At 39.5% G+C, this 23,028-nt stretch overlaps 3 protein-coding genes across 5 annotated transcripts; 2 read left to right on the top strand and 1 right to left on the bottom strand.

Moving 5' to 3' along the window:
• Positions 1-285: 285 nt before the first annotated feature.
• On the bottom strand, positions 286-7,296 carry LOC117417316 (cytochrome P450 2J2-like). 2 transcript variants are annotated; one of them, XM_034029373.3, is made up of 9 exons: positions 6,926-7,296; positions 6,452-6,614; positions 5,964-6,113; positions 4,585-4,745; positions 3,858-4,034; positions 3,096-3,237; positions 2,365-2,552; positions 1,652-1,793; positions 286-1,549 (listed from the first exon to the last, which is right to left on the bottom strand). In XM_034029373.3, exons 1-9 carry the CDS (start codon positions 7,130-7,132, stop codon positions 1,374-1,376), a joined length of 1,506 nt encoding a protein of 501 aa, XP_033885264.1. In that variant the 5' UTR covers positions 7,133-7,296; the 3' UTR covers positions 286-1,373. The 2 variants fall into 2 exon arrangements, with proteins under 2 accessions (XP_033885264.1, XP_058891125.1); XM_059035142.1 differs by having other exon boundaries at positions 286-1,544; positions 1,647-1,793.
• A 4,412-nt stretch (positions 7,297-11,708) lies between these two features.
• Positions 11,709-14,388, top strand: LOC117416662 (cytochrome P450 2J2-like). 2 transcript variants are annotated; one of them, XM_059035143.1, is made up of 5 exons: positions 11,709-11,815; positions 11,973-12,200; positions 12,863-13,050; positions 13,227-13,368; positions 14,007-14,388. In XM_059035143.1, the coding sequence occupies exons 3-5, from the start codon at positions 12,916-12,918 to the stop codon at positions 14,180-14,182; spliced, it is 453 nt and encodes a 150-aa protein (XP_058891126.1). In that variant the 5' UTR covers positions 11,709-11,815; positions 11,973-12,200; positions 12,863-12,915; the 3' UTR covers positions 14,183-14,388. The 2 variants fall into 2 exon arrangements, with proteins under 2 accessions (XP_058891126.1, XP_033883862.1); XM_034027971.2 differs by having other exon boundaries at positions 11,711-12,200.
• A 142-nt stretch (positions 14,389-14,530) lies between these two features.
• Positions 14,531-19,763, top strand: LOC117417241 (cytochrome P450 2J4-like). Its single transcript, XM_034029224.3, has 9 exons — positions 14,531-15,627; positions 16,146-16,305; positions 16,631-16,780; positions 17,033-17,193; positions 17,436-17,612; positions 17,867-18,008; positions 18,287-18,474; positions 18,741-18,882; positions 19,143-19,763. Exons 1-9 carry the CDS (start codon positions 15,421-15,423, stop codon positions 19,322-19,324), a joined length of 1,509 nt encoding a protein of 502 aa, XP_033885115.1. The 5' UTR covers positions 14,531-15,420; the 3' UTR covers positions 19,325-19,763.
• The last annotated feature ends 3,265 nt before the right edge of the window (positions 19,764-23,028 follow it).

The following is a 23,028-nucleotide window of genomic DNA, read 5'->3' on the forward strand; positions in this document are numbered from 1 at the left end:
GAAAATGCATATTATTGAACAGTGCATAATAAAAAAAAGAATGTATGCATATGGAAAAAATAAATATTTAAAAGGCACATGTTTATAAAATACAAAGGAAATAGATAAAAACTGAAAATATAAAGATAGAGTTTTTAGATTGGCTAAAAATAAACAATTGCCTGTGGCTGATAGTTATGTGCCAGACGTTGTTATTCAAATACTGTTTTCTAAAATAATAATAATAATAATAATAATAATAACATCTTTTTTTCCCATGATAATAAGTCAGTCTTCTTCAGGTAATTTCAATCAAAATTGTTTTATTCAGGAACAAAGCAAATCAAATGTTATATATCAGTGATCTACACAGACCTCAGTTGATGGTGTTCTGAGCCCCGTCCTGGCCTCAAGATGTTGTCTGAGCTGCCATGGTGACAGAGATGGTGTGTCTGAGCTCTCATGACATCAGAGATGGAGTGTCTGAGCTCTCATGGCATCAGAGATGGAGTGTCTGAGCTCTCATGGCATCAGAGATGGAGTGTCTGAGCTCTCATGGCATCAGAGATGGAGTGTCTGAGCTCTCATGGCATCAGAGATGGAGTGTCTGAGCTCTCATGGCATCAGAGATGGAGTGTCTGAGCTCTCATGCCATCAGAGATGTTGGTTTCTGAGCTGGCGTCAGTGTAGATGTAGTTTTCTGAGCCCTGAAATTACTTCATACAGCATAGCTATACAGCTCGCTTACGTAATTTCCTTGACCAAATTTGGTCTTATTTCCCTAACATGAAGCATGGTGTGAGACAATCACTTCACCAAGGTCAGCAGAAACCCAGATAACAAGAAGTTACACTTAAGAACAACTTGATATGATATGAGCTATGCTCAGTTCTCACAGAGGGCAAAGTGCCATGCCCACGCATCACATGGCTGAAAGACAAGGCTGGTGATTGAAAACTGCTGACGTAAATCAGCTATGTACAGCTTGATTTTAAGAGTTCACTGACCCTGCGATGATTCAGAGCTTACATTAAACACAAGAAAATCACACAATGTTCAGAGGCACTTCTTCACCATTTAAAGGGGTACATAAAATTCTTCCAATTTATATAAAACCTTACAGTCACCAACCTTACTGCACACAGAATTTAACCTAACTGGTATTCTGCTATGCCACTATTGGACAGAATATTGAAATATTTATCTAAGGTAACATTATAGTACAAGATTAGTGCTAAAGAGCCTGAAGCCAACTGGATGTTTCTGGGGAAATCTAAGAAATAGTAGTGTTGTGTTTCCGTTAATGAAATAATGACAAACAAAATAAGTATTTAACTTGTATGTAATGCTCTGTTATGCTAAAGCTAATGATTAATGAAGAGAGTCATGTTTTATTAACGATGGACGGCACAGATCTTGAAATCTTGAGGAGAAAGCGTGATTCCGATTTGAATCTCGAAACTCGGCTCCACTCCTTCAGGACAGGAGAAAGTGTACTTCTGCAGAAAGGAAGTGAGGAAGAGAAACAACTCCATTCGGGCCAGCTGTTCTCCAAGACAGACCCTCTTCCCTGTAAAGAAGAAACAGAAGCAACGCATTATTGATCATGTGTTATGAGAACCCTTTAGAAAATGGTGACTTGTAACGTTAAATAAATAGATTAGCACATTACCAGCAGAGAACGGCAGGAACGCATCCCTTCTCACAAACTGCCCCTCTGCATCCAGAAAGTGCCCTGGATTAAATGTGTCTGGGGTCTGCCATTCATTCTTGTCGAACAGCACAGAGGTTAGATTTGGGATCACCCGTGTGCCCTAAACAAAAAAATCAGTATTGTCAATTTGAAATACCTGGTACATGTTTAGTTTGCACTGCCATCCTGGACAGACTGCACACAGGTATCACGTTCAGGTACTTTGTTCCTTGGGATGGGGAAGGAGTACAATATAGAACCTTTTTCAGTTTCTGTTTATTTCTGTGGTGAGTAACATCAAACTTCTCTTTAATATATATGTTTTTTAAATGCTGATGCAGAAAGCAGCTTAAAACATTTCAGTCAGCACTTTATATAAGGGAAAACATATCATTAAGTACACGCTGCACAAATTTAAAAATCATTGCAGTTAACAAAATAATCACATGTTTAAGCAAACATGTATGTTCATTTGTACGACAGGAAAGAAGTTCCAGGGGAAATGACCCAGTATGGTTGGGTGTTTAATTGGGTCCATTACACAATTTAGAAATATGGTAAAACAAGGTTCTGTCCAACTTCTATTGAGAAATGCAATCACATTTTCCAAACAAAGCCATTTTACCATATACCTATTACTCACACCTGAGCTAGTCCTGTTTATTTATTTTTATTTGTTTTAGTTCCATTACCTTTGGAATAAAATATCTTCCCAGTGTGGTATCTTTAGTGGTCTTCCTGGGCAAATTCAAAGGAACAATATTACCCATTCTCTGAACTTCATGAATCACTGCGTCAGTGTATGGCATGTTGGGCTTGTCTTCCATCGAAGGCTGCCGTGCTTGTCCGATCACGCTGTCTATTTCAGCCTGGACCTTCTCTGTGAGATAAAAAATAAAGACAACATGCTTTTAGTGGATACAATGAACAACCAGATAACAACAATTGTTGATTTCAACAATAAAAAAGCTGCTACCCTGCAGGTGGTGTCAGGCTCCAGTTTCGATATTTAAATTTTTCTGTGCGGGGTGCTGGTTAAACTACATTTCACTAGTGAAGTCCCTTTTTGAGGAGTAAAATTATATTTAAAAAAACATAATCAAGCATTAAGTACCAAATACATTTGTATTTTTTAAAAATCAGAAGACGCGCTGTACTTATGTAATTTGATACATTACATTTTAACTTCAATTTTGTTCTTAACAAAATTAGAGTCAGTTATCATAAAAATATCTTTGAAGTGAAATTTTAAAATAACAGGTAGAGGCCAGTTAAAAATGCTCCAAAAACATACAAAGTAGCCTGACCTCAAATGAGGACAATGGCCCTTAATGGGTTAATACTCGCCAAAGAGGGGATTACCACAAAATACACTGGTGTATATAATGACCACAACTGTATACAATTTTCTGGCAGTACCTACCCTGTATTTGCGGGTATTTAATCATATAGAGGAGAGCCCAGCGAAGAGTGGTTGAAGTGGTTTCAGTTCCAGCGCCAAACAGATCAAGTGTGGTGTAACACAGATTCTCTTCACAGAATCCTGCCAAAGCATCATCTTTAGACTGCAGGAAACAGAATTTATTATGTCAACAGAAATCCGCATCACGAAACCAAACCATCATACACAGCTTGGGCAGAACGACGGTGGCGTTTGTTTAGGTGAGTTTGGTATGTAAATCGGTCAAGCTTTGTGCTGCATTATGGCAGAGTCGGCGTTAAACTCATGGGGGTCCTGGCAGAGGCTAAAGCATGGGGGACCCTCCCTGCTCCCACCTCCCACCTCCCACCCGCACAATGGATGACATGCACTGCTACTTTGCTTGGAAAAGGACTTTCACATCTGAAATAAACACAGCACTTTAAAAATTCAGAATGCGAACTTGCATTAGGCTTAATTGTTGTGTACCTGTTAAAAGGTAATAATAGCATTGTAATAATTGCATTAATAATTGTCGTAAAATTAAACCGGGTCATGATCTAGAAACTAGCCACTTTAAAGTGACATATACGGTACTATTATGAATTTTGTACATTAAATTATTTTTTCATTACTCTGTAGATATGAATGAACTTAGCATAGTGGGGTCACCCATGGCCTGTGGCCCCAGGCAATTGCCCTGATTACCAATCCCTAAAACCAGATCTGCATTACAGATTATGTCACACAGCAAAACCCAATTACCTTTTCCATTTCTCTGAGGTAGCAGTCGATGTAATCTCTGGGTGCCGATGGATCCCAGTCCTGCCTGTGCTGCCTGATCTCCTCTCGTAAAAAATCAGCAACTTTACCAATGTTTGAGAAAAGTGTTTGGTGCCGCCCAGGTATCAATCTCATTACAGCGGGGAATGCATCGTACAGCTGGAGGAAGGATTAACAGAACCAAAAGGGGATTGCAGCAAGGAACCGAGTTAACAGTTCGAAAGAATACAAATTAGAACATTGATCTTGAAAGCTGAAAAGAATGTGTCTATTTGAAACAAACTGAACAGTACCAGTTTGAATGGATTCAAATTCAGTTTCATGCAAGTCTATTAGGCCAACGAATCCTCAAGAATACAAAAACAATACCCGAATACTAAGGATTGTACCCGTTACTATAAGTAATACAGTTTTTTATAGTTTTCTCAAAATTGACAAATTACTCAAAACATAAAACAATGTCAGCTGCTGTTCCCAAAGTATTTGCTAATAAATAAGTGTGGCTGAAGCCCTGCTGTGTAAGCAGTGTGTTTGTGGGAAACTGCATGTGTCAGTGATGGCAAAGAAAGAACTCAGTGAATCGGATGCTTTGATGTACCAGGGATACCAAACTTTTGCTTTTGTAATAAAAAGTTAGCATAACTGAACATTAAAACAGAAGCAAGCATAACTAACATCAGAATGTATGAGTAGAAGCTCTGCTCTTTACCTGGCCCCATATGGTCCCTTGCAAATAAAGTCCTTCAAACATCAAATGCAGAATCTCCTGAAAGTGTACGTCGCTGTACTCAAACCGACGACCCAGAACCACAGAGCAGATAATGTTGGAGACGGCATTGTTAAAAGTGAAGTGGGGATCATATGGTCTTCCTGGAGGGAAGAAAAGGGTAAAGATAATGATAGGTAATTCAAATGCTAGTCAGAAATATACATTCTCACAGAACCTGCTAAACAAATGTTGCAGTGAACATTTTCTTAGAGATTGCACGGGGATACAGGTCAAGTTTGAGAAAGATCATTGTTTTATTCTCATTTAATAATAAACTTTGTACTTTAACAAGTTGAACTGTAAATACTGAATCTGCAGCAAGCTTGCTGTGTGCAGACAGATAGCTTAAGGTCAGTTTGAAAGACAAACTGATTTTTTGTTGTTGCATTGGCGAGGCTGTAGGTTTAGGTGTGTGGCTGTGGCAGGATCCCTGTCTCTGGGTTTGTGTTGGTAAAGAAGGGAAGAAACCAGAGCTCCTGCTAATTTGATTCAGCCGAGGTGAACAAACTGCGTGAGGATGGTAGGTGTGGCTGGGCTGAGGCTGTACAATTTGGGGTTGTGGCTGGGTCTTGATTGGTTAATTGATGAGGAATAAAGCGCCAGCCATGTGGTATACAAGAGGAGCCAGACCCTTAGTTTGGGGGAGTTCATTTAGGGGAAAGGCTGAGAGCAACAGGTCATGATAACACAGCTTGGGTGCAGTTTTGATTTGTGTTTGTTTAAATCTTTTGTTTGATTTTTGTGTGTTAATAAAAGCGCAGCTTTCAACCTTTGGGTCTACTTACTGCCATTTACCAGCCTTGGCCACAACCCTACCTGTTCACAGTAGATTTTCAGTGTTTAACTGCTGTATTCTGGCACTGCCCTTGGATTGCTTCTCACCCACCCATTGAGAACCACTGGGTAAATGTGATGGATTAGCTACTACAACACTTCATATTAGCTGCTCATGTATAGTTTACTTTGAGTTGTTGTGATCACAAGTTTTTGAAGATTCTGATCAATGTGAATTAAAGATTGCTAAATGACAAGCTTGGTTTCTTCTCACCCAAACTAAGCTGTATCAATAACAGTCATTATAGTTATTATAATATTGGAAAACACTAGTGGAGGCTTCGAGTAAATTGTTGCTGCTCATAACATCGATATATATTGTAAGTCCTGAATGTGTCTAAGACTTTTGCACAGCAGTGTGTGTATGTATATATATAAAAGAAACCTGTGACCACAAGAAAGGGTGTTATAAAATTCAACCTACTTGACAACGGGTCCTCTCTCAAAGTCATACAACCCATTCACACAAGAGCTGAAGTCTTTACCCTGCTCCTCCTCAATGGTCTCCTGAAGGTGTCTGATCTCCTCAAGGATGGTGGATTCCAAAGTCTTCTTGCCGACTCCAAAGTTCTTCAGAGTGGTGAAAGCAAACCTTCTCTGCCTTTTCCACATGTGTCCGCTGCTTAGTATCAGGCCTGCATGACAAAAAGTGCTTATTATTGGACATTGATGTAGTCAAGTACAGTCAAATACTGTAGTTTGGCACAGTAATTAATTATTGAGGGTAGAGAATACAGTACAGAACATCACTGTAGCCCCAGGATTCATCAGGGCTCCTAGGTCCTTAAAGCATCAAATAACAAAAACTGTTTAAATTGTGCAATTCTTTAATGGCAAAAAACATTAGTTGCACAATAGTTTTTTGTAAATTGTTTTTGTTATTTGTTACCTGTTTTAAAAGCTGCTGGAAGTATATAACTTTGTCTTCATGAAAGAAATGCATGATTACTATAGATATCTTTCTCTTCAGTACCTTGGCCTTTGTTGAGCCGATGAAACACAGGAGTTAACGGACGCTCTGAAAAAGCCTCTGCCTGGTTCACCAAAGCCTCCTTGACCATTTTATAGCCATTCACAACCACGGTTTTAGACCACCCCAATCGCAGGCTGTACACCTCTCCGTAATCTTCTGCAAGCTGTAAAATGGTTGACACGTATCAAAAGTAAATTTAAACAAAAGAAAAAAAATGAATAGTGAAACCGTCTGATTAGATGGCATTTTATTGACATATTCGTTTAGGTTAAACGGTTCTTGAAAAATCATAAGAAACGTATTCTCTAAAACACTTGAAAAAAAGGTTTTGAATTGATAAAAAGACGTGCATTTGGCCCATTGCTGGCTTCCTTCAAGGGATGGCACAATTGGTGCTTATTGACTGTTTTAAGAAGCATTTACAATGTTTAGTGTCCATTTCTGCATTGCACATACAGGAAAACAAACACTAACCTTGGTCATGTAAATATGAGGCTGTTTGGAGTCAATGTTAAAGAAATTCCCAACGAATGGCAGCGGCCAGGGACCCGGGGGGAAGTTTTTCGGAACCCTGCTCTTATATAAATCCGTCATTAATAAAAACACAAACAGAAACATCAAAACCCCTTGAACCCCAAACCATTCCCATGCAGAGTTCAGAGGCAGGTGGAAGAATTCCATTGTAAAGGTATTCCTCGCACGTTGCTTGGCAGCCGGTAAATGTAAAGGTACTGGACTAGGTTTACTACTGATTGTAAATCTGCCGCTGGTTCATCTGCGCCACTCCTCGGTAAACACGAAGGCTTAACAGGTGTTATATATCTTGCATCCCGTGAATCTCCGTACGCACCGCCCTTCGGGTCTCTTCAGAACGCCTCCTTGCTTTTACTCCACGTGCACGCGCTGATAAGCGATCCAAGTCGCAGAATGTCATAGTCGTAGTATTATTATTTTTTTCTTCGTGGTACGAGTCGTAGTAGTCGTCTGATTTGAAGCCAGGTACATCTCCAGATCTCAGCAGACAGCTGGACAATAGGAGGCTGTGTGGTCCAGTGGTTAAAGAAACGGGCTTGTAACCAGAAGGTCCCTGGTTTAAAATCCCACCTCAGCCACTGACTCATTGTGTGACCCTGAGCCACTTAACCTCCTTGTGCTCCGTCTTTCGGGTGAGACGTAGTTGTAAGTGACTCTGCAGCTGATGTATAGCTCACACACCCTAGTCTCTGTAAGCCGCCTTGGATAAAGGCATCTCCTAAATAAACAAATAATAACAATAGTATCGTTGAACTGATATTTTCAACATTTTACTGTTATACATTTATATGTACAACTTACTGCGATCTCGATTGTGTTTCTTTACAAATTACTTCATTGAGCCTTTTTATTAACTTCTTTAAGTATTTTAAAGTCCAACATTATTATTATTATTATTATTATTATTATTATTATTATTATTATTATTATTATTATTATTATTATTATTATCGCTGTGATATGTGCAAGTCACCACTTACCTTGTGTTATTAACGATGCCGTTCTGCAAATCTATTTTTCTACTTTATCGTGAACGCTTTTGAAGACTGTGACGCATCAGATCATGGGTGAGTGTTTGAGCCGTCTCTGACTTCATTTACTTATGAATAATTCTACACAGAACAAGGTCGTGTTCCATGGCAGGACGCAAGACTTTTATTTAGTTTTTCCTTTTTACACAGTCCGGGGAACAGATCGTGGCTCGTAATCAAACTATGAGCTTGGAAATCCTGGGATGTGTCACACAGAATACAAACGTGTTGCTGGCTTTGTTTTACAACATTTAGAATAGTAGGACCTCGATAATATTTTTGTTTGTTTGGTGAATCTCTTTATGCAGATATAAAGACATTCTTCTTGTCACAGATTTGTGCCAAGCAACAATTTAGTGAACAAAACGTTATTTATCATAAAAACAAACAAACAAACTAACTAACTAAAAACAAGCCATAGCTTAGAATTAGATCACATGTTCAAGTTGTGTGAATGCGGGACCTTTTTTGTGTCATTTTTAAAATCCAGCAAATTCAACTTATTTTGTATTTGGTCGCACTGGAGGGTGTGTGCCGTGCTGTTTTGCCCTTTCTTTGGCTTCCCCATTCTTACTTTAAGAGGGGTACGCCAGATATTATAGCTGGCATAGGCTATTACTATTTATAATAACTCCCAGATAATTTAGACATGACTTAGCACAGTCACCCTCCTTAGCACAGTAGCGGTTAAGGCACACGCAGCCCATGCAGTTGCATGGGGCCGAGGCAGCAAGGGGCCCGTTGTCGTGGATCAGTTTCTATAAATAAAAGCTTATATTCACATCAAATCTGCAACAAAATTAATGACTTATTAGCCATTGTACGCCACAAGCCATAAACAGAAAAAACAACGTGTATGGTCTTAAAGCCGTGTTCAAGTTTATGTCAGTGTGTGCCTCGTAATTACGTAACCCACGATTTAATCTAAAAATGGTAAGACATAAAAATGAATTAATTTCGACACAATACAAACAAAGTTTGCTTGCGCATGCCGTCAGTGCTGAAAACTTGAAGGGAATACATACACGTGCAAGTGTCTCGCACGATACACTGGCCATGTGTCGTCCTCACCTCTTGAGATGCTCGACTACATCTACAGAGGAATGTGCTGGGCTGCCCTCATGTGGTGGGTCGCCACTGTGCTTGTTTATTTCTTCGTAATTGATGTTTTTGTTTTAGGACTGCCCTCTTTGACTGTCCTTCCTTTCCCATCCATCAGTCAAATATGTTGATTCGCCTCACCTGGATCTGTTTATAGGCTGGGGTTCCGTGTAGCAGGGGAACGGAATGCAGAGAGAACGAGAGGTTATCGGCGCCTGTGTTGCGTGAATGTATCATGTCGTGTCATGTCACCGGCATTAGTAACTTTCTTCACAAAGGAATCCGACGGCTGTTACATTTTTGCGAGTGAACCATTGTAAACCTGCCTTTGTGAGATCTACGAGTAGCGGACAAGGTAATCATGAGAGGGCGCGAGCATGGCCTTAACTAATTATGAGGACACCCTGGTCGTGTCCTCGGTTGTTTTTTGCATCGTCGATGCTGATGCTCTTGGAAAAATTCTGGTAACGTGCAAACGACTCCTACATTTTCTCTATTGGTTTACCGTGTAACATGGACTTGGAGGTTGAATTGTAAAAACCAAGCAGCCATATAAATACTGACAGCTATAGCTTGAAGCCTAAGTTTGACCTCTGTAGAATGTCAACTCTGGTTACAACGCTGGTGTGAGTAAACCAATTTGGATATGTTTTTAGGATTTGCTTACTTAGTTAGAGCCGTAGCTGGCTGTTGGGAATAAATCCCTAATGGATGTGACTAGTGAAATGTACTGTTTAAAATTAAGCAAGTTTACATTTACTGTGGCTGGCTGCTTGTGAAGTGACACACAGGCCAGGTATATGATGTAGTCCCCGACAGTGTCGCTCTGTGGAGGGAGGTTTGTTTGGGTTTATTTTAGTTTGTGCAGTGAGGAGGTTTTTAATTATAATATCCTGCGAAGGACCTGACTTGATTTGGAATTTCCATAAATACATATTTACTACATGCTTGGTAGTTAAATAGACCTGTACTGTGTTAGCAGGTGATAACTCACCCAGTAAACTACTTGTCTTGCCTTTTTAGTAACACTATTAATATAACAGCACTGCTTTGAGTGTGCTATAATGTGATAGTTAAGTATTAGCAAGGTTTTCACTTTGCACGTTTATGGTTTTGTTGGTTTGTGTGTCTTTGGTTGAAATTGTATTTGGTTTATTTGATATTTATTATTGTGACTTTTTTGTTAGTTGCTCATGTTTTGTGTAGCAGTACTATCCAGTACAGCACTGTAGGTGAAATCATTGTGTGTGCTGGAACATCAAACTCCCTGATGGTGCCCATGTGTTGTGTTTTTGTACTTGCATTGTAGAATGTTCTTGAACATTCTTTTGGGTGCATCCCATGTTATCAGGTCAGAGCAAGGACAAATGTATTTTTTTGTAACTAATTTGCAGGGCTATTAGAGGATACATTTGTCTTTGTTGTATGTTAATGAGTATGCAACCATTGGAGGAGCCTGGGGTGTAGGCTGTGTGCTGTTTGTTTTGTTGTGTGAATAAATATTAAATGAAAAAGGAAACTCGTAATCCTCTGTACCGTGGAGTTTTATCCAGTACGTTATGCTCAACGTGCTGTAATACTATGAAGATTTCTGCTTGAGTAAAAGACTGTGAAGTTTCTTACACAAAGGCAAAACACCTACACGCACACTGCTGTATTTCTTGAAGCTGTTGATGATTGCTTGTAGTAATTAGCTGATTTTTCTATAAACTTTACTATCCTATTTGAATTGATCCTCCTACTTTCAGTGTCTGTCCCAAATAACCATTTTATTCTTTTTTTTTAATTGTTGTCTGTGTGCGTTTTCTCCTGTGGTTATGTACCACTGCCCTATTAAACAATTCCGTAATTATGTAAAGCTCCAGCCACATTCCTATGTGTTTTTGCAGGGAGGAATTTAACCCCCTGCCTGCCACCCACTATTCCCCACACCTGTGCACCAATAGGGCTTTCACACTGCCACGCTGCCACAGGGTCCCAGAGTGTCTCCCATGGAAAAGCCAGAGCAGGGTGAGTCATACAGTCAGGGGAGCACAAGTTTGGGTCCTGGCAGCTGGGGATTATGGAGGGAGCGTCGCATTGGCTCTGGCGTTCTCATGGGTTACAAAGGCAAAGCCAGAAGGTTTTTTCTTCCAGTGCAAACTCAAAAGAAATAAAGCAATGGCAAATAACAACATTAAAAATAGTGTCCAAACCTAGGAAAATATGAACAGAGCTTCATCAGTGTTTTCCCAAAATGATAAAAAGCATGTTTTTTCTTGGGCAATTCACAACAGAAACTCATACTTCAAATATTATTAATACATTTTAATGTATAAATGTATAATCCTATTGGTGTATATGTGTGTGTATCTATAATTACAGATATGTATAACCACCAGACAGTCGCTGATAAAAACCCTATGATCTGAACATCCACATATATACATTTCCTTTTTTTTTGGGGGGGGGGGGGGGGAAGCCGTCTGATCCCCACTTCACCATCAACAATGCTGTCACCAACATTATCTGCTCGATTGTGTTTGGGGACCGGTTTGAGTACAGCGACTGCCGCTTTCAGGAGATGCTCGCAGAAATCGAGAAGGTGACCGGTTAAAATGTAACAGAGCTGTGATGGGCTGAACAAAGAGGAGTGTTGGGGAAGAGAACTGATTCAGGGTCATTTCTAACTGTATTCCTTCGCTTGACTGTTGCCGTGGTAAAATATTTAGCCCACTTTAGATTAATAATGCCAAAATATGAGAGAATTATGCTTGGACTGTCTTAACTAAAGTAACTTAAGACATTCAAAGAATACTGCCTATCTGGAGCTTGAAATTTTAAAAATGCATTTCATTTTTCTTTTTTTCTAACAGAAATGTTACTGCTCCCTTCAGAGTAAAGAGGTACCTGCAGCATGATTCCACGAGGATTGAAGACTTTGTTGCAGCTGTTTTGTTGATTCTATTGAGAATTGAAAGCTTTGTTGACGAGTTTGATCCAATGATTGAAGACTTTGTTGCGGAGAGGAGAGTTTTGTACTGGACACTTCAACAGATTGAGTTTCCAAGCCAGCAGACCAAAAGTCTAAGCGTCAAGGAATCGTTGAGTATAATTCCAGTTGCATTTTCCTTTCATGGAACTAAATTAATTAATTGTAACACATTCACATAGAATTGAACTGTTAATTATTTAGTTTGCACACTTTGCGTGTGAAATAACTTTTAGTGAAACTTCATGGAGTAACTATAAGTAATCTACCTCATATTGTTGTATGAAGAGTTTCTTTAAAAGTAAACTTGCCATATACTTAATCTATATACCATTAATAAGCTTAATGTGATATATTCTAAGATTGTCTGCATCATCTCAGTTGAGGCTGTGTGCTTGCATGTGTGTGTCTGAGCAAGCTACTACGTCACAGCCTGCTTGCTTGCTTGAGTGCTGCTTGTGTGTGAGGATTTTCAGTTGCCTGGTATTCAAGTTAAGGCAGTGAGTTTTTGAGTTGTGTTTTGTGCTTAGACTAATATATTTACTTTCTGACTTTTTCTGTTTATTATTTGTGTGCTTAATAAAATACTACTATTAATTGAACATTCCTTGTGTCTGCGCGTGAATTTGTGTTCATAGTAAATCCTCGATCTTTGTAACACGTCAATTAAATATTGTTAGTAAGAGAACTAATCAACCCAGATAAACATTAAATGATCAATTATTGAATTGTTTCTACAAGCTTATTAGCCAATTATTTATTCCCCTCACACAGAGAAGGTACAGGCTGAAATAGACAGAGTGATCGGACAAGCACGGCAGCCTTCGATGGAAGACAAGCCCAACATGCCATACACTGACGCAGTGATTCATGAAGTTCAGAGAATGGGTAATATTGTTCCTCTGAATGTTCCCAGGGTCAACACTGAAGATACCACGCTGGGAGGATATTTTCTTCCAAAGGTAATACAATAAATACATTTTGATATTCTGATATCCTGTAATAAAGATAAAGCCTAGAGTTATCATGTTCAGATAATATTCTCTGATCTGTAGTTGTCTAAATCTTCAGACACGCAGAAGTAGATATGATTTTGTTTTATTTGCAAACCTGTTCTCCAGCAATTCTCTTTTATTAGGGCACTCAGGTTTTTGCAAATCTAACCTTGGTGCTGTTTGACAAGAATGAATGGCAGACCCCAGACACATTTAATCCAGGGCACTTCCTGGATGCAGAGGGACAGTTTGTGAGAAGAGAAGCATTCATGCCATTCTCAGCTGGTAATTTCATTTACAGTTTTTCCATGTACAATTCTCTTTGTAATTCTTTAATAGTCAAAACCAGTCCTTGCACTATAGCACAGTAACAAGGGAGTTTCACCCAGGATAAATATGTAATTATTAACAATGTAGATAAGAGCTTATGCTTCTACTAGTGTATCACTGGCCTTGTTCCAGGGAAGAGTGTTGCTAGGCAGAGTTCACGTATAATTGGTTATTTATTGTTTTTACTCCCTGTGGTAAATTCTCAAAACTGTTTATTAATTATTGTTGAATCCAAAATCCTGTATATTGCATTGGAAGTCTGCTCCAGTTAGGGCCAGTCTCCACCTCCACCCTAACCTCTCACTGCCTGACCTGCAGCTCCGCTGTGCTCCCGTCAACTCCCCAGCAAGCCCTGAACACAGTCCCAGCTTCCCAAGAGATGCAAAAGTAAAGACACTTCATTGACATGGGTTCAGTCCTGTGAAAGAGCCCAGTACTGCTTCTAGCATGTAAATGATAACAAGCTAACCACAGTGCAGAAGTCCTGCAGCCCGTTCTGTCTGTGCCAAAATCCAGCCTGCCCTATGCTCTGTGTACACTACAGTATCGAGAAATGATCTCAACAGATCAGATGTTTTTTTGGTTTTTAATAGGTAAGAGGGTCTGTCTTGGAGAACACCTGGCCCGAATGGAGTTGTTCTTCTTCTTCACTTCCTTTCTGCAGAAGGTCACTTTCTCATCCCCTGAAGGAGTGGAGCCGAGCCTCCAGTTTAAACCTGGAAGTACGCTTTCTCCTCTACTGTACAAGATCTGTGCCATCCCTCGCTGAGAAAGAACAAGCCATTGCAGTTTAAACAGCTGAAGTAACAAATTCATACTACAATCTAGACCTGGGGAGGCTCAGCCACACTGCACATTCGAAATGAATGTTAAGGGTAGTGATTTATCAATAATAAAACTGACTAACAGATATAGATTAAGGACAATTTTAAATGTTAATGTTGTAGTTCTTTAAGTGCATTTTTGCCCACATCATAAAACAACATTACCTCTATCAAATAATTTAATTCAGGGTTTGTGAATCCAAAGGTGTACTCGATTGCCTTATCTTTAGCCTGAAATGTTTTTTTCAAGTAGAAGTTCTTGTACTTCAAACTTTTTTTTTTTTTTTTTTTTTTTTTTTTTTTTTAAATTTAGTCGTCGCCAATTATTTTTACCCCGGTTTTCACCCCAATTTAGCATGCCCAATTATTATCTGTATCCCCGGCTCACCGCTCGCAACCCCCCCCGCCGACTCGGGAAACGGAGGCTGGAACACGCGTTCTCCGAAACGTGCTCCTTCCAAGCCGTCATTTTTCGCACTGCAGATCCACAGCAACGCCACCAGACCTATAGTGCCGGAGGACAACACAGATCTGGCGGCTCCGCTGCAGAGCCACAGGCGCCCTATCGGCCACAGGGGTCGCTGATGCGCGGTGAGCCGTGGATTCCCCTGCCGACCTAAGCCCTCCCTACCCGGGCAGCGCTCAGCCAATTGTGCGCCGCCCCCTAGGAACTCTCGGTCACGGTCAGCTGTGACATAGCCTGGATTCGAACCTGCGATCTCCAGGCTATAGGGCACATCCTGCGAGGAGCGCCTTTACTGGATGCGCCACTCGGGAGCCCCGTACTTCAAACTCTTGCCAAGTCAGAGCAGCGCTATTGAGCGTTCTTGTTTTGGTTCTAGCTGGACGGCAGTGACATCACAAGCGAGGTCAGGCAAGGGTGTGTTTCTAAAGTTATAGCGGTTCCTTTTAGAAAAACTACTTCACCCGCTGACAGCAATGAAGAACAGATATGAACACACACACGGATAAGTGAATAGATACATTGTAACATTACAAATAGGGTGTGTTCCAGTCACCTGATCTGAGGTCACGTGTGCGGCAGATCTACGAGTCCACAAAACGATATCTGAACGCACCCATATTATACTCTCGCGTAAGGTAAGCGAAGTGTGTGAGAAACACATACCTGAGTTTATTGTACAGTACAGGTGAGGAAATACACTGCTGCAACCGGTGTACTATGGCGTTTCTGCAAAGGTGCATTCATGTCTTCTGGGAATGGATGGATGTCCGAAGCGTTTTGATTTTCTTTCTTGTATTTTTGCTGATCGCGGATTTGTTTAAACACCGGGTTCCTAAAAACTTCCCCCCTGGTCCTCGGGGCCTGCCGTTCTTGGGAAATATTTTGAATCTCTACGTTAAACAGCCCCACCTGAGCATAAGTATGGTAGGTGATTATTGTTTAATATGTCCACAGTACGCGTATTACCATTATATTATATTAGTGGGGTGCTTGGTTTTCAATCTGTAATTCTTGCATCAGTCCCTTGGTTTTCCAATCCCCTATCTGTCACTTCCTGGCACTGGAAAATGAACAACGATTTTTGTGTTAAGTGTTACATACTATGCACGCAGTCACTGACTCATTGTGTGACCCTGAGCAAGTCACTTAATTGTGCTCCGTCTTTCGGGCGAGACGTAGTTGTAAGTGACTCTGCAGCTGATGCATAGTTCACACACCCTAGTTTCTGTAAGTCGCTTTGGATAAAGGCGTCTGCTACATAAACAAATAATAATAATAATGCACTCTACTTACCTAGGAACTAAATTTATCTTTGTGTTTTTAGAATTGCTAAGTTGAAGAAAAACGTAGCTTCTTTTAAAGGCTCTTTAATGTACTGTTTTTAGAAACTACAGCTTCTTTTAAATGACCTGTACAGTTTTATTTACTTTTACTTTCATTAGCTTGCAGAAAAATATGGAGATGTCTTCAGCATCCGACTGGGAACAAACACTGTTGTTATAAACGGCTACAAGCTAGTTAAAGAGGCTTTAGTTCATCAAGCAGACACATTTGCTGATCGTCCAAGAATTCCATTGGCGGATAATTTTAGTAAAAATTGCGGTAAGCTATTTACAGCACCATAACAATTTCAAGATTGTGCCATAAAAAAAATCAGATTTTGTTTAAAAACAGGAGGATCGGTTGAAATGTACCTGAGAGACGGAAAACACGTTATATTTAAATAAGTCACCTATGATGCATTGTTGGTACACAACTGTGCTATGATTCCCTTACAAGCAAGTGGTGTCAGTGGAAATGAATGATCTCGCTGCCACATTGTTTCAACAATTCTAGTGTTATCAATACACCACAGTTAAAGCAAACTGTAGTATTTGACTGTACTTGACTACACCAGTGTCAATAATAAGCACTATCTGTCATACAGGCCTGATTCTAAGCAACGGGCATGTGTGGAAGCAGCAGAGAAGGTTTGCTCTCACTACACTGAAGAGCTTTGGAGTTGGCAAGAAGACTTTGGAATCCACCATTCTTGAGGAGGTCAGATACCTTCATGAGGCCTTTGAGGAGGAGCAGGGTAAGTTCTTCAGCTAGGAAACAGGAGTCTTATCTTCACATTGCTGGTATGTAATATCCTCTACCAAATGTGTAATTAGTACCAAGAAAAAAAACTTTATGAAGGTTGTTGAGCTAATAATAGAAGTCAAGGATTTTTAAAGCGTTGGTTTAAGAAATAGTTGGGGCTGTTCCATGCTTCACAAAGCTAAGAGAATAGAGAGATCACTTTTCAAATGTTTTTCATTTGTCTGCTTTTTTGTGTTTCTTTCAGGCCAGCCGTTTGATCCCAACTTCACCATTCACAATGCCGTGTCCAACATCATCTGCTCATTGGTGTTTGGGGACCGGTTTGAGTACAGCGACACCCGCTTTCAGGAGTTGCTGCATTTGTTTGAAGACGTATTTAATCTGCAAGGGAGCTTCTGGGGCCAGGTAGAGACTGCTCCTCTCTATTTAACCTGCAGTGGAACTGCATGCAATAAACGTACTTCCATCAGATACACTGATCAGCGGGGCAAGCCAACTGAGACGAGGTCCGACAATGGCAACGTTTCATTTTATTTGCCCAGTTCTCATTATTCGTTTAAGTTGTTTGTGTTAATGTTGGAGAACCATAATAATATTTGAACATGATACACTTCTGAATTTCAATTGCCTTTTCATTTTATGTACAGCTGCAGACTGCCTTACCAGCTATAATGAATAGAGTTCCTGGGCCACATCAGAAAATTGTTGTCCTCTGGGAAACATTAATTGATTTCGTGAAGTCGGAAATCAAAAGGCACAAGGAGGACTGGGACCCGTCGGCACCCAGAGATTACATCGACTGCTACCTCGGAGAAATTGAAAAGGTGACCTGCTGAAATGTAATATGTCCTATACTTGGGAGTTTTGGTGGAGGGTGAAACCTGATCTTTTGAAAATATTGATTGATCTCAGGCTTCTTAAAACTGCATTGCGTTCAATTTATTTTTGTTGTCGACCAGATGTAGTTATTAATATTATGGATTCTTCAATCACTTAAAAAAAATGTGTTCAGCAACAAATGCATGTTGATATTGACTTAGTGTCAGGGACTCTCACTTTATCAACTTGTTCCCTTCAGTGTAAAGAGGACCTTGCAGATGGATTCAATGAGGATAATCTCATTTTTTGCACTCTTGATCTGTTTATCGCTGGGACTGCATCAACATCAACCACTCTCTGCTGGGCTCTCCTCTATATAATGAAATACCCAGAAATACAGGGTAGGTTCTGAGATTAATCGTTGCAATGCCTAGCTTTCAATATTTTTCACTTTTCACCCAAGATGCAGTGTCGTCTATTGAGGCTGTGCATGCTTCTGTTGTGAGTAACTCCCACGTGATGCTGATGGAAACAGACGTGCACAGTTCAATATGGGAACAGTCAGGGAGTCTTACAGCAGTCTTTTTCTTAGCTTTTCAAGCAGAACATTTTTACAAGTTGAAGAGTTTATATGTCTGTGTGATCATAGTAATTCTTTGGTGTGTCTACCTTTTCACAGAGAAGATCCAGGCTGAAATAGACAGCGTGATCGGACAATCACGGCAGCCTTCGATGGAAGATAAGCCCAACATGCCATACACTGACGCAGTGATTCATGAAGTTCAGAGAATGGGCAATGTTGCACCTCTGAATGTGCCCAGGATGACCACTGAAGATACCACGCTGGGAGGGTATTTTATTCCAAAGGTAAACAAGAAAAAAATAAAATAACAGCAAACCAACGTGGATAACTTTTTTAGATGTATTCACTGTTAATATACCTGAATGTACAGATGACATGTGTTTCAAATGTATTGTAGCAACATCTCAATTCTCTTTACTCAATAAGTAACTCCAACATTTATTTTTTGTGGCATATTAGCAGTCTGAATGTGCATTTAATCTTTGCTAATTATGATCTCACTGTTATTTTTTTGATTTGCTAACCTGCTGTCTGCAATTCTCTTGTTTAGGGCACTACAGTGTTTGCAACTCTGTCCTCGGTGCTGTTTGACAAGAATGAATGGCAGACCCCAGACACATTTAATCCAGGGCACTTTCTGGATGCACAGGGGCAGTTTGTGAGAAGGGATGCGTTCCTGCCTTTCTCCGCTGGTAATTGTTTTAACGCATCACACACGACAATTTGCCTACAGTACATACAGCAGATATACATTTATTTATTTATCTATTATAAAAAAACAGTAAAATGCAGTGTTGTAATACACAGCACTTTTTATTTGAGTCATGCTTCAAAAGGGATTCTGATTGTGATATGTAAGTAGTGCTGCAAAATTACTACCTGTGTCCGATATACTGCATTATTACTGCAGCAAGGATAATTGACTGATATTATGTCAAACTCCTTATTTTAGGTAAGAGGGTCTGCCTTGGAGAACAGCTGGCCCGAATGGAATTGTTCCTCTTCCTCACTTCCTTTCTGCAGAAGTTCACCATCTCCTCCCCTAAAGGAGTGGAGCCGAGCCTCCAGTATCAAGTTGGGGTGGGATTCGGGATTTCTCCGCGACCGTACAAAATCTGTCTTGTACCTCGATAAGTTAATAATGTGAAACAAGTAAAATAACACAGATTTGCCCAAATCCAAAAGTAATCTAAAGTACAAATTGGGCAGCTCACTTCAACTAAATTAATCTGTTGTATTAAAAAAAAATTTACAGCTCGCTTTGTTACTGGCGGTTTGTTAATGTTTTGTCTGGATTAAAGAAAATGTTGTATGCATTCTAGTTTTCTAATCTGTTTTGAAAGAAACCAACAACAGTTGAGAACAGTGTCATAAATATTCAAATGAATGTAATCCATTGAAACAGACTTTAAATCACTCCTGAGTTAAAGCTTTATGAATGGTCTCAGTAATTCAAAATAAACTGTATACTTAAATGATCCATTCCCCTGATGAAACTGTAGGGGAAATGATGCTCTGCTAATGTGCTGGAACTCTCTGGAAATAAAACCAAACTTCTGTTCATCACAAATTATGGAATTGTACTTATTTTACTTTGTTTTTAAATGACAATAATTCTGCGTTGGGAAAGGTATGTGCTGGTGTCTTTGCTACGTAGTTGCAGGACATTGATTCTCGTTTTGTGGGTTTAAAATGTTATCCGGAATGCTGAGTATCAGTATGTTTAAATCTAAGCTTAAAACATATTTCTTTGATCTGGCCTTTTGCTAGTGAGCAGTTTGCAGCTCTTTTGGCTTGCTGTTTAATTTTGAAGAGCACCCTGGGATGCTGTATAAATTAAATTAGTATAGTATGCTAGGTTGTACTAAAAAAAAAAAAACAGCGCTTACAATTCAACAATGTTTAAAGTAAAAAAAGTTATATGCAGCTAAAATCCAGTCAACCAATCTTTTCAAATCGCAACATCACAACACATTCAGAATGCCTATTCTAATAAATCGTTGAGTCTAGTTATCACTGTATTTGCTCCATTGCGAAGTTAATAAATATATATTGTAACTAGTTATGATTTTTTATGATTACTGTGGAGTTACTTGGTAAATACTTGTTTATTTTGCATAGTTACAATGTAATTAACATGTACATCTTTTTACAGGATATATGTAAGTACACAATTGTATTAGAAAAGGGTTAGGGTTATATCAAGCAAAAGATTTACACATTCATTACATTGTAACTATGCAGAATAACATTGAAAAGTACACATTTATTTACTAAGTATATAAAAGTATACAAAATGCAGACACAGTATGTTTTTTTTATTATTCTTATAATTTCTTGAGATACTGCAACTCTGAGTCCAAGGTTACTTCCCCATGTGTCTCAAAGATGTGCAGCGCTTGCTCAATCCTCGGGACTCAGGTTCCGATTGAAAACTAGGTTGTAGTTATGGATAAGATGTTTGGCTTCCCCCTTCTCCAGCATGCCTGCAAACAGATAAGATGGTGCCTGTGGCGATGCAGGCTGAGAAACTGCTCCATGGCTACCCTATGCAAACCTGTCCCACTGATCTAGTGCAGCCCTGATGGAATGCTGTGTACACAGGAGTCTATTCAACAGGAGGACACATCTAGTTCAAAGTACAAGATCTAGTTCCACCACAATATTTAAGAACAAAACATAAGTTAAAGAGTGAAACTGTACCTACTGCACTGGGATAAAGAATCCATAGGATTTAATTCACACAAAAATACCACGTGATCAAGATAAAACATTATGAACCTCAAAGGAGTGTAAAAAAAACAAAAAAGAACAGTAATTCATGTAAAATTAATATTTGAAACATCTTTTATTTTTTCTTAAGACTTAATATGAAAATTGCCTCTTTTCATACTTCAAACCATACTATGTGCTAAAAATATATGTAGCGTTTAGTTTTATAACAAGGTTCGTTTCAAGGTAATAACTCTTTAGTGTTCAAATAGAAATGGAACGCTCTGTGCCTAGAACACATCACCCTCCCTTCCACGATCTCATTGGATATCACGCAGACAATGCACAGTGTCTCCAGTCTAATTCAATTTAGCTCTATTCAATTTGGGAAACTAGAGGGAAAAAATTGCTATGACACTTCAGCCTCTGCACAATGCATCCTGAAAGACACTCGTTCATTTCTCTTCATGTGCTGAGCTTTACTGTCAGATGCAGTGCATCTGGCATTGGTATTGATAGTATCGTTTTCTCCCCGTATTTAAGTCATTCAATAATACAGTGTACTTGGTTCCATTGCCTTGTAGTTACTCTTATTCCATTATCCAGCTGTTGACTTTGCTCGTCCCGTTAACCACTGACAAAAAATGCATTGGGATTTTGATTTTGATTTTAGATGCAATGGCAACATTCATCCAGTAGATGGCAGTATAGAGCTTTTTTGATGCAGCTTGAAAGACAAAGGAACTGGGATCCATGCAATATGTGCAGGTACATCAACTACCCTGCACTGTCTGCAGGAATATATCTTTCCCTACCATATACTGCAGTTCATAATTTACAGTGCAGTTAACACATAAACCTGTCATTTGACAACAGAACTCCATACATTAGCAACATGCATCTAATAAAGTTATTTTTAATACTGTATCAATACAGTATTACCTTTACTACAGTTACTTTACCCTGTTTCGTGATGATTCGACAAGCTGTTCACTAGTATAATTTTGTATTAAATAGCAAAAAATGTATGCACAGCGTAGCTGATGTACCTGCATTCTGAAGTCATTAAAATGGCTATTTATTTATGTACAGTGTGCTGCATTATGTGATTGCAGATCTAGATGTCATTATTTCTATATGCAGTTAAGTAAGTCTTTCCAGTCCCTTGAGGGTGGCAGATGTACTGTTTGTATTTAGTAATCTCACTGGAGTCAGGGGACTTGTGGAAACCCTGGTAACTGGGCTGTTTCAGATTTCAAAGGCTCTATTTAGACTTTTGTTTTCCAGCTCATTCAAAATGAAAGCATAGTCAAAAATTTGTTTAAAAAAGAATAGTACGAGCATGAAAAGCACATGTTGGTCCAGCACTGTAATAATCAGTGCATGCTCAACTTTTGGCTGTTCCTAGGAGTCGTCAAAAATCAAGAGAGCCAAGGGCCTTCAGTTGCTCTGCTCCCTGCCTGTGGAGCTGCGTCCCGAGTCCTATCAGGAATGCTGGCACAGTGGAGTCTTTAGAATCACATTTAAATACAGATTTCTTTGCATTGGCTTATTCGTGAGCTGGATTGATTGGCCAATGGCTTTGAGTTTTTATTGTAAAGCGCCCTGGGATGCTCTGCATGAAGAGAGTTATATAAAAACAAACTATTGTATTGTATTGTATTGTATTGTATTGGATTGGATTGGATTGGATTGGATTAATGAAGCTGACAATAACCAGAGCATGCCAAACCTTTTCTGCTCATAACAAATTAACCATCCAACTAACCATTCTAAAGCCATTCTAATGCTGAGGAGGGACCGGAGCTGCCAGGCCTCTATGGATGGGAAGTGAGCTTCACTTACCCCTAGAGGGAGAGCCACTGCAAAGGTGCTGTGGCATAGAGGACAGGGATGGGAGGAAGGAGGAACAAAGAGCAAGAATGGGAAAAGGGCATATCCTGGGGATTAAATAGGGAGATTGATGGGGAGAAAACAAGTCAAGGGGGTTTAGTTTCTTCCCCCTGAACCACAACCAAGGTTACAATACAAAAAAGAATCAAACTTTTCAATCAAATACTTTTTAGCTGACATCTTCTATCCACACCCTCTATTCTGTTGATGTGTCCTATTTTACCAAGAAAAAC

The sequence above is a fragment of the Acipenser ruthenus genome, chromosome 12 (assembly GCF_902713425.1).
Source record: "Acipenser ruthenus chromosome 12, fAciRut3.2 maternal haplotype, whole genome shotgun sequence".
Lineage (NCBI taxonomy): Eukaryota > Metazoa > Chordata > Actinopteri > Acipenseriformes > Acipenseridae > Acipenser > Acipenser ruthenus.

Bases quoted from the DNA above. Each gene is read 5' to 3' on its own strand.
- LOC117417241 (XM_034029224.3), top strand. From the start codon at position 15,421: ATGGCGTTTCTGCAAAGGTGCATTCATGTCTTCTGGGAATGGATGGAT. The intron at 15,628-16,145 runs GTAGGTGATTAT...TACTTTCATTAG, and splicing joins CCCACCTGAGCATAAGTATG to CTTGCAGAAAAATATGGAGA. The intron at 18,475-18,740 runs GTAAACAAGAAA...TCTCTTGTTTAG, and splicing joins GAGGGTATTTTATTCCAAAG to GGCACTACAGTGTTTGCAAC.
- LOC117416662 (XM_059035143.1), top strand. From the start codon at position 12,916: ATGGAAGACAAGCCCAACATGCCATACACTGACGCAGTGATTCATGAA. The intron at 13,051-13,226 runs GTAATACAATAA...CTCTTTTATTAG, and splicing joins GAGGATATTTTCTTCCAAAG to GGCACTCAGGTTTTTGCAAA. The intron at 13,369-14,006 runs GTAATTTCATTT...GGTTTTTAATAG, and splicing joins ATTCATGCCATTCTCAGCTG to GTAAGAGGGTCTGTCTTGGA.
- LOC117417316 (XM_034029373.3), bottom strand. From the start codon at position 7,132: ATGGAATTCTTCCACCTGCCTCTGAACTCTGCATGGGAATGGTTTGGG. The intron at 4,746-5,963 runs GTAAAGACTTCA...TCTTCCCTCCAG, and splicing joins GACCATTGAGGAGGAGCAGG to GAAGACCATATGATCCCCAC. The intron at 2,553-3,095 runs GTAGGTACTGCC...TTTATCTCACAG, and splicing joins TAAATACCCGCAAATACAGG to AGAAGGTCCAGGCTGAAATA.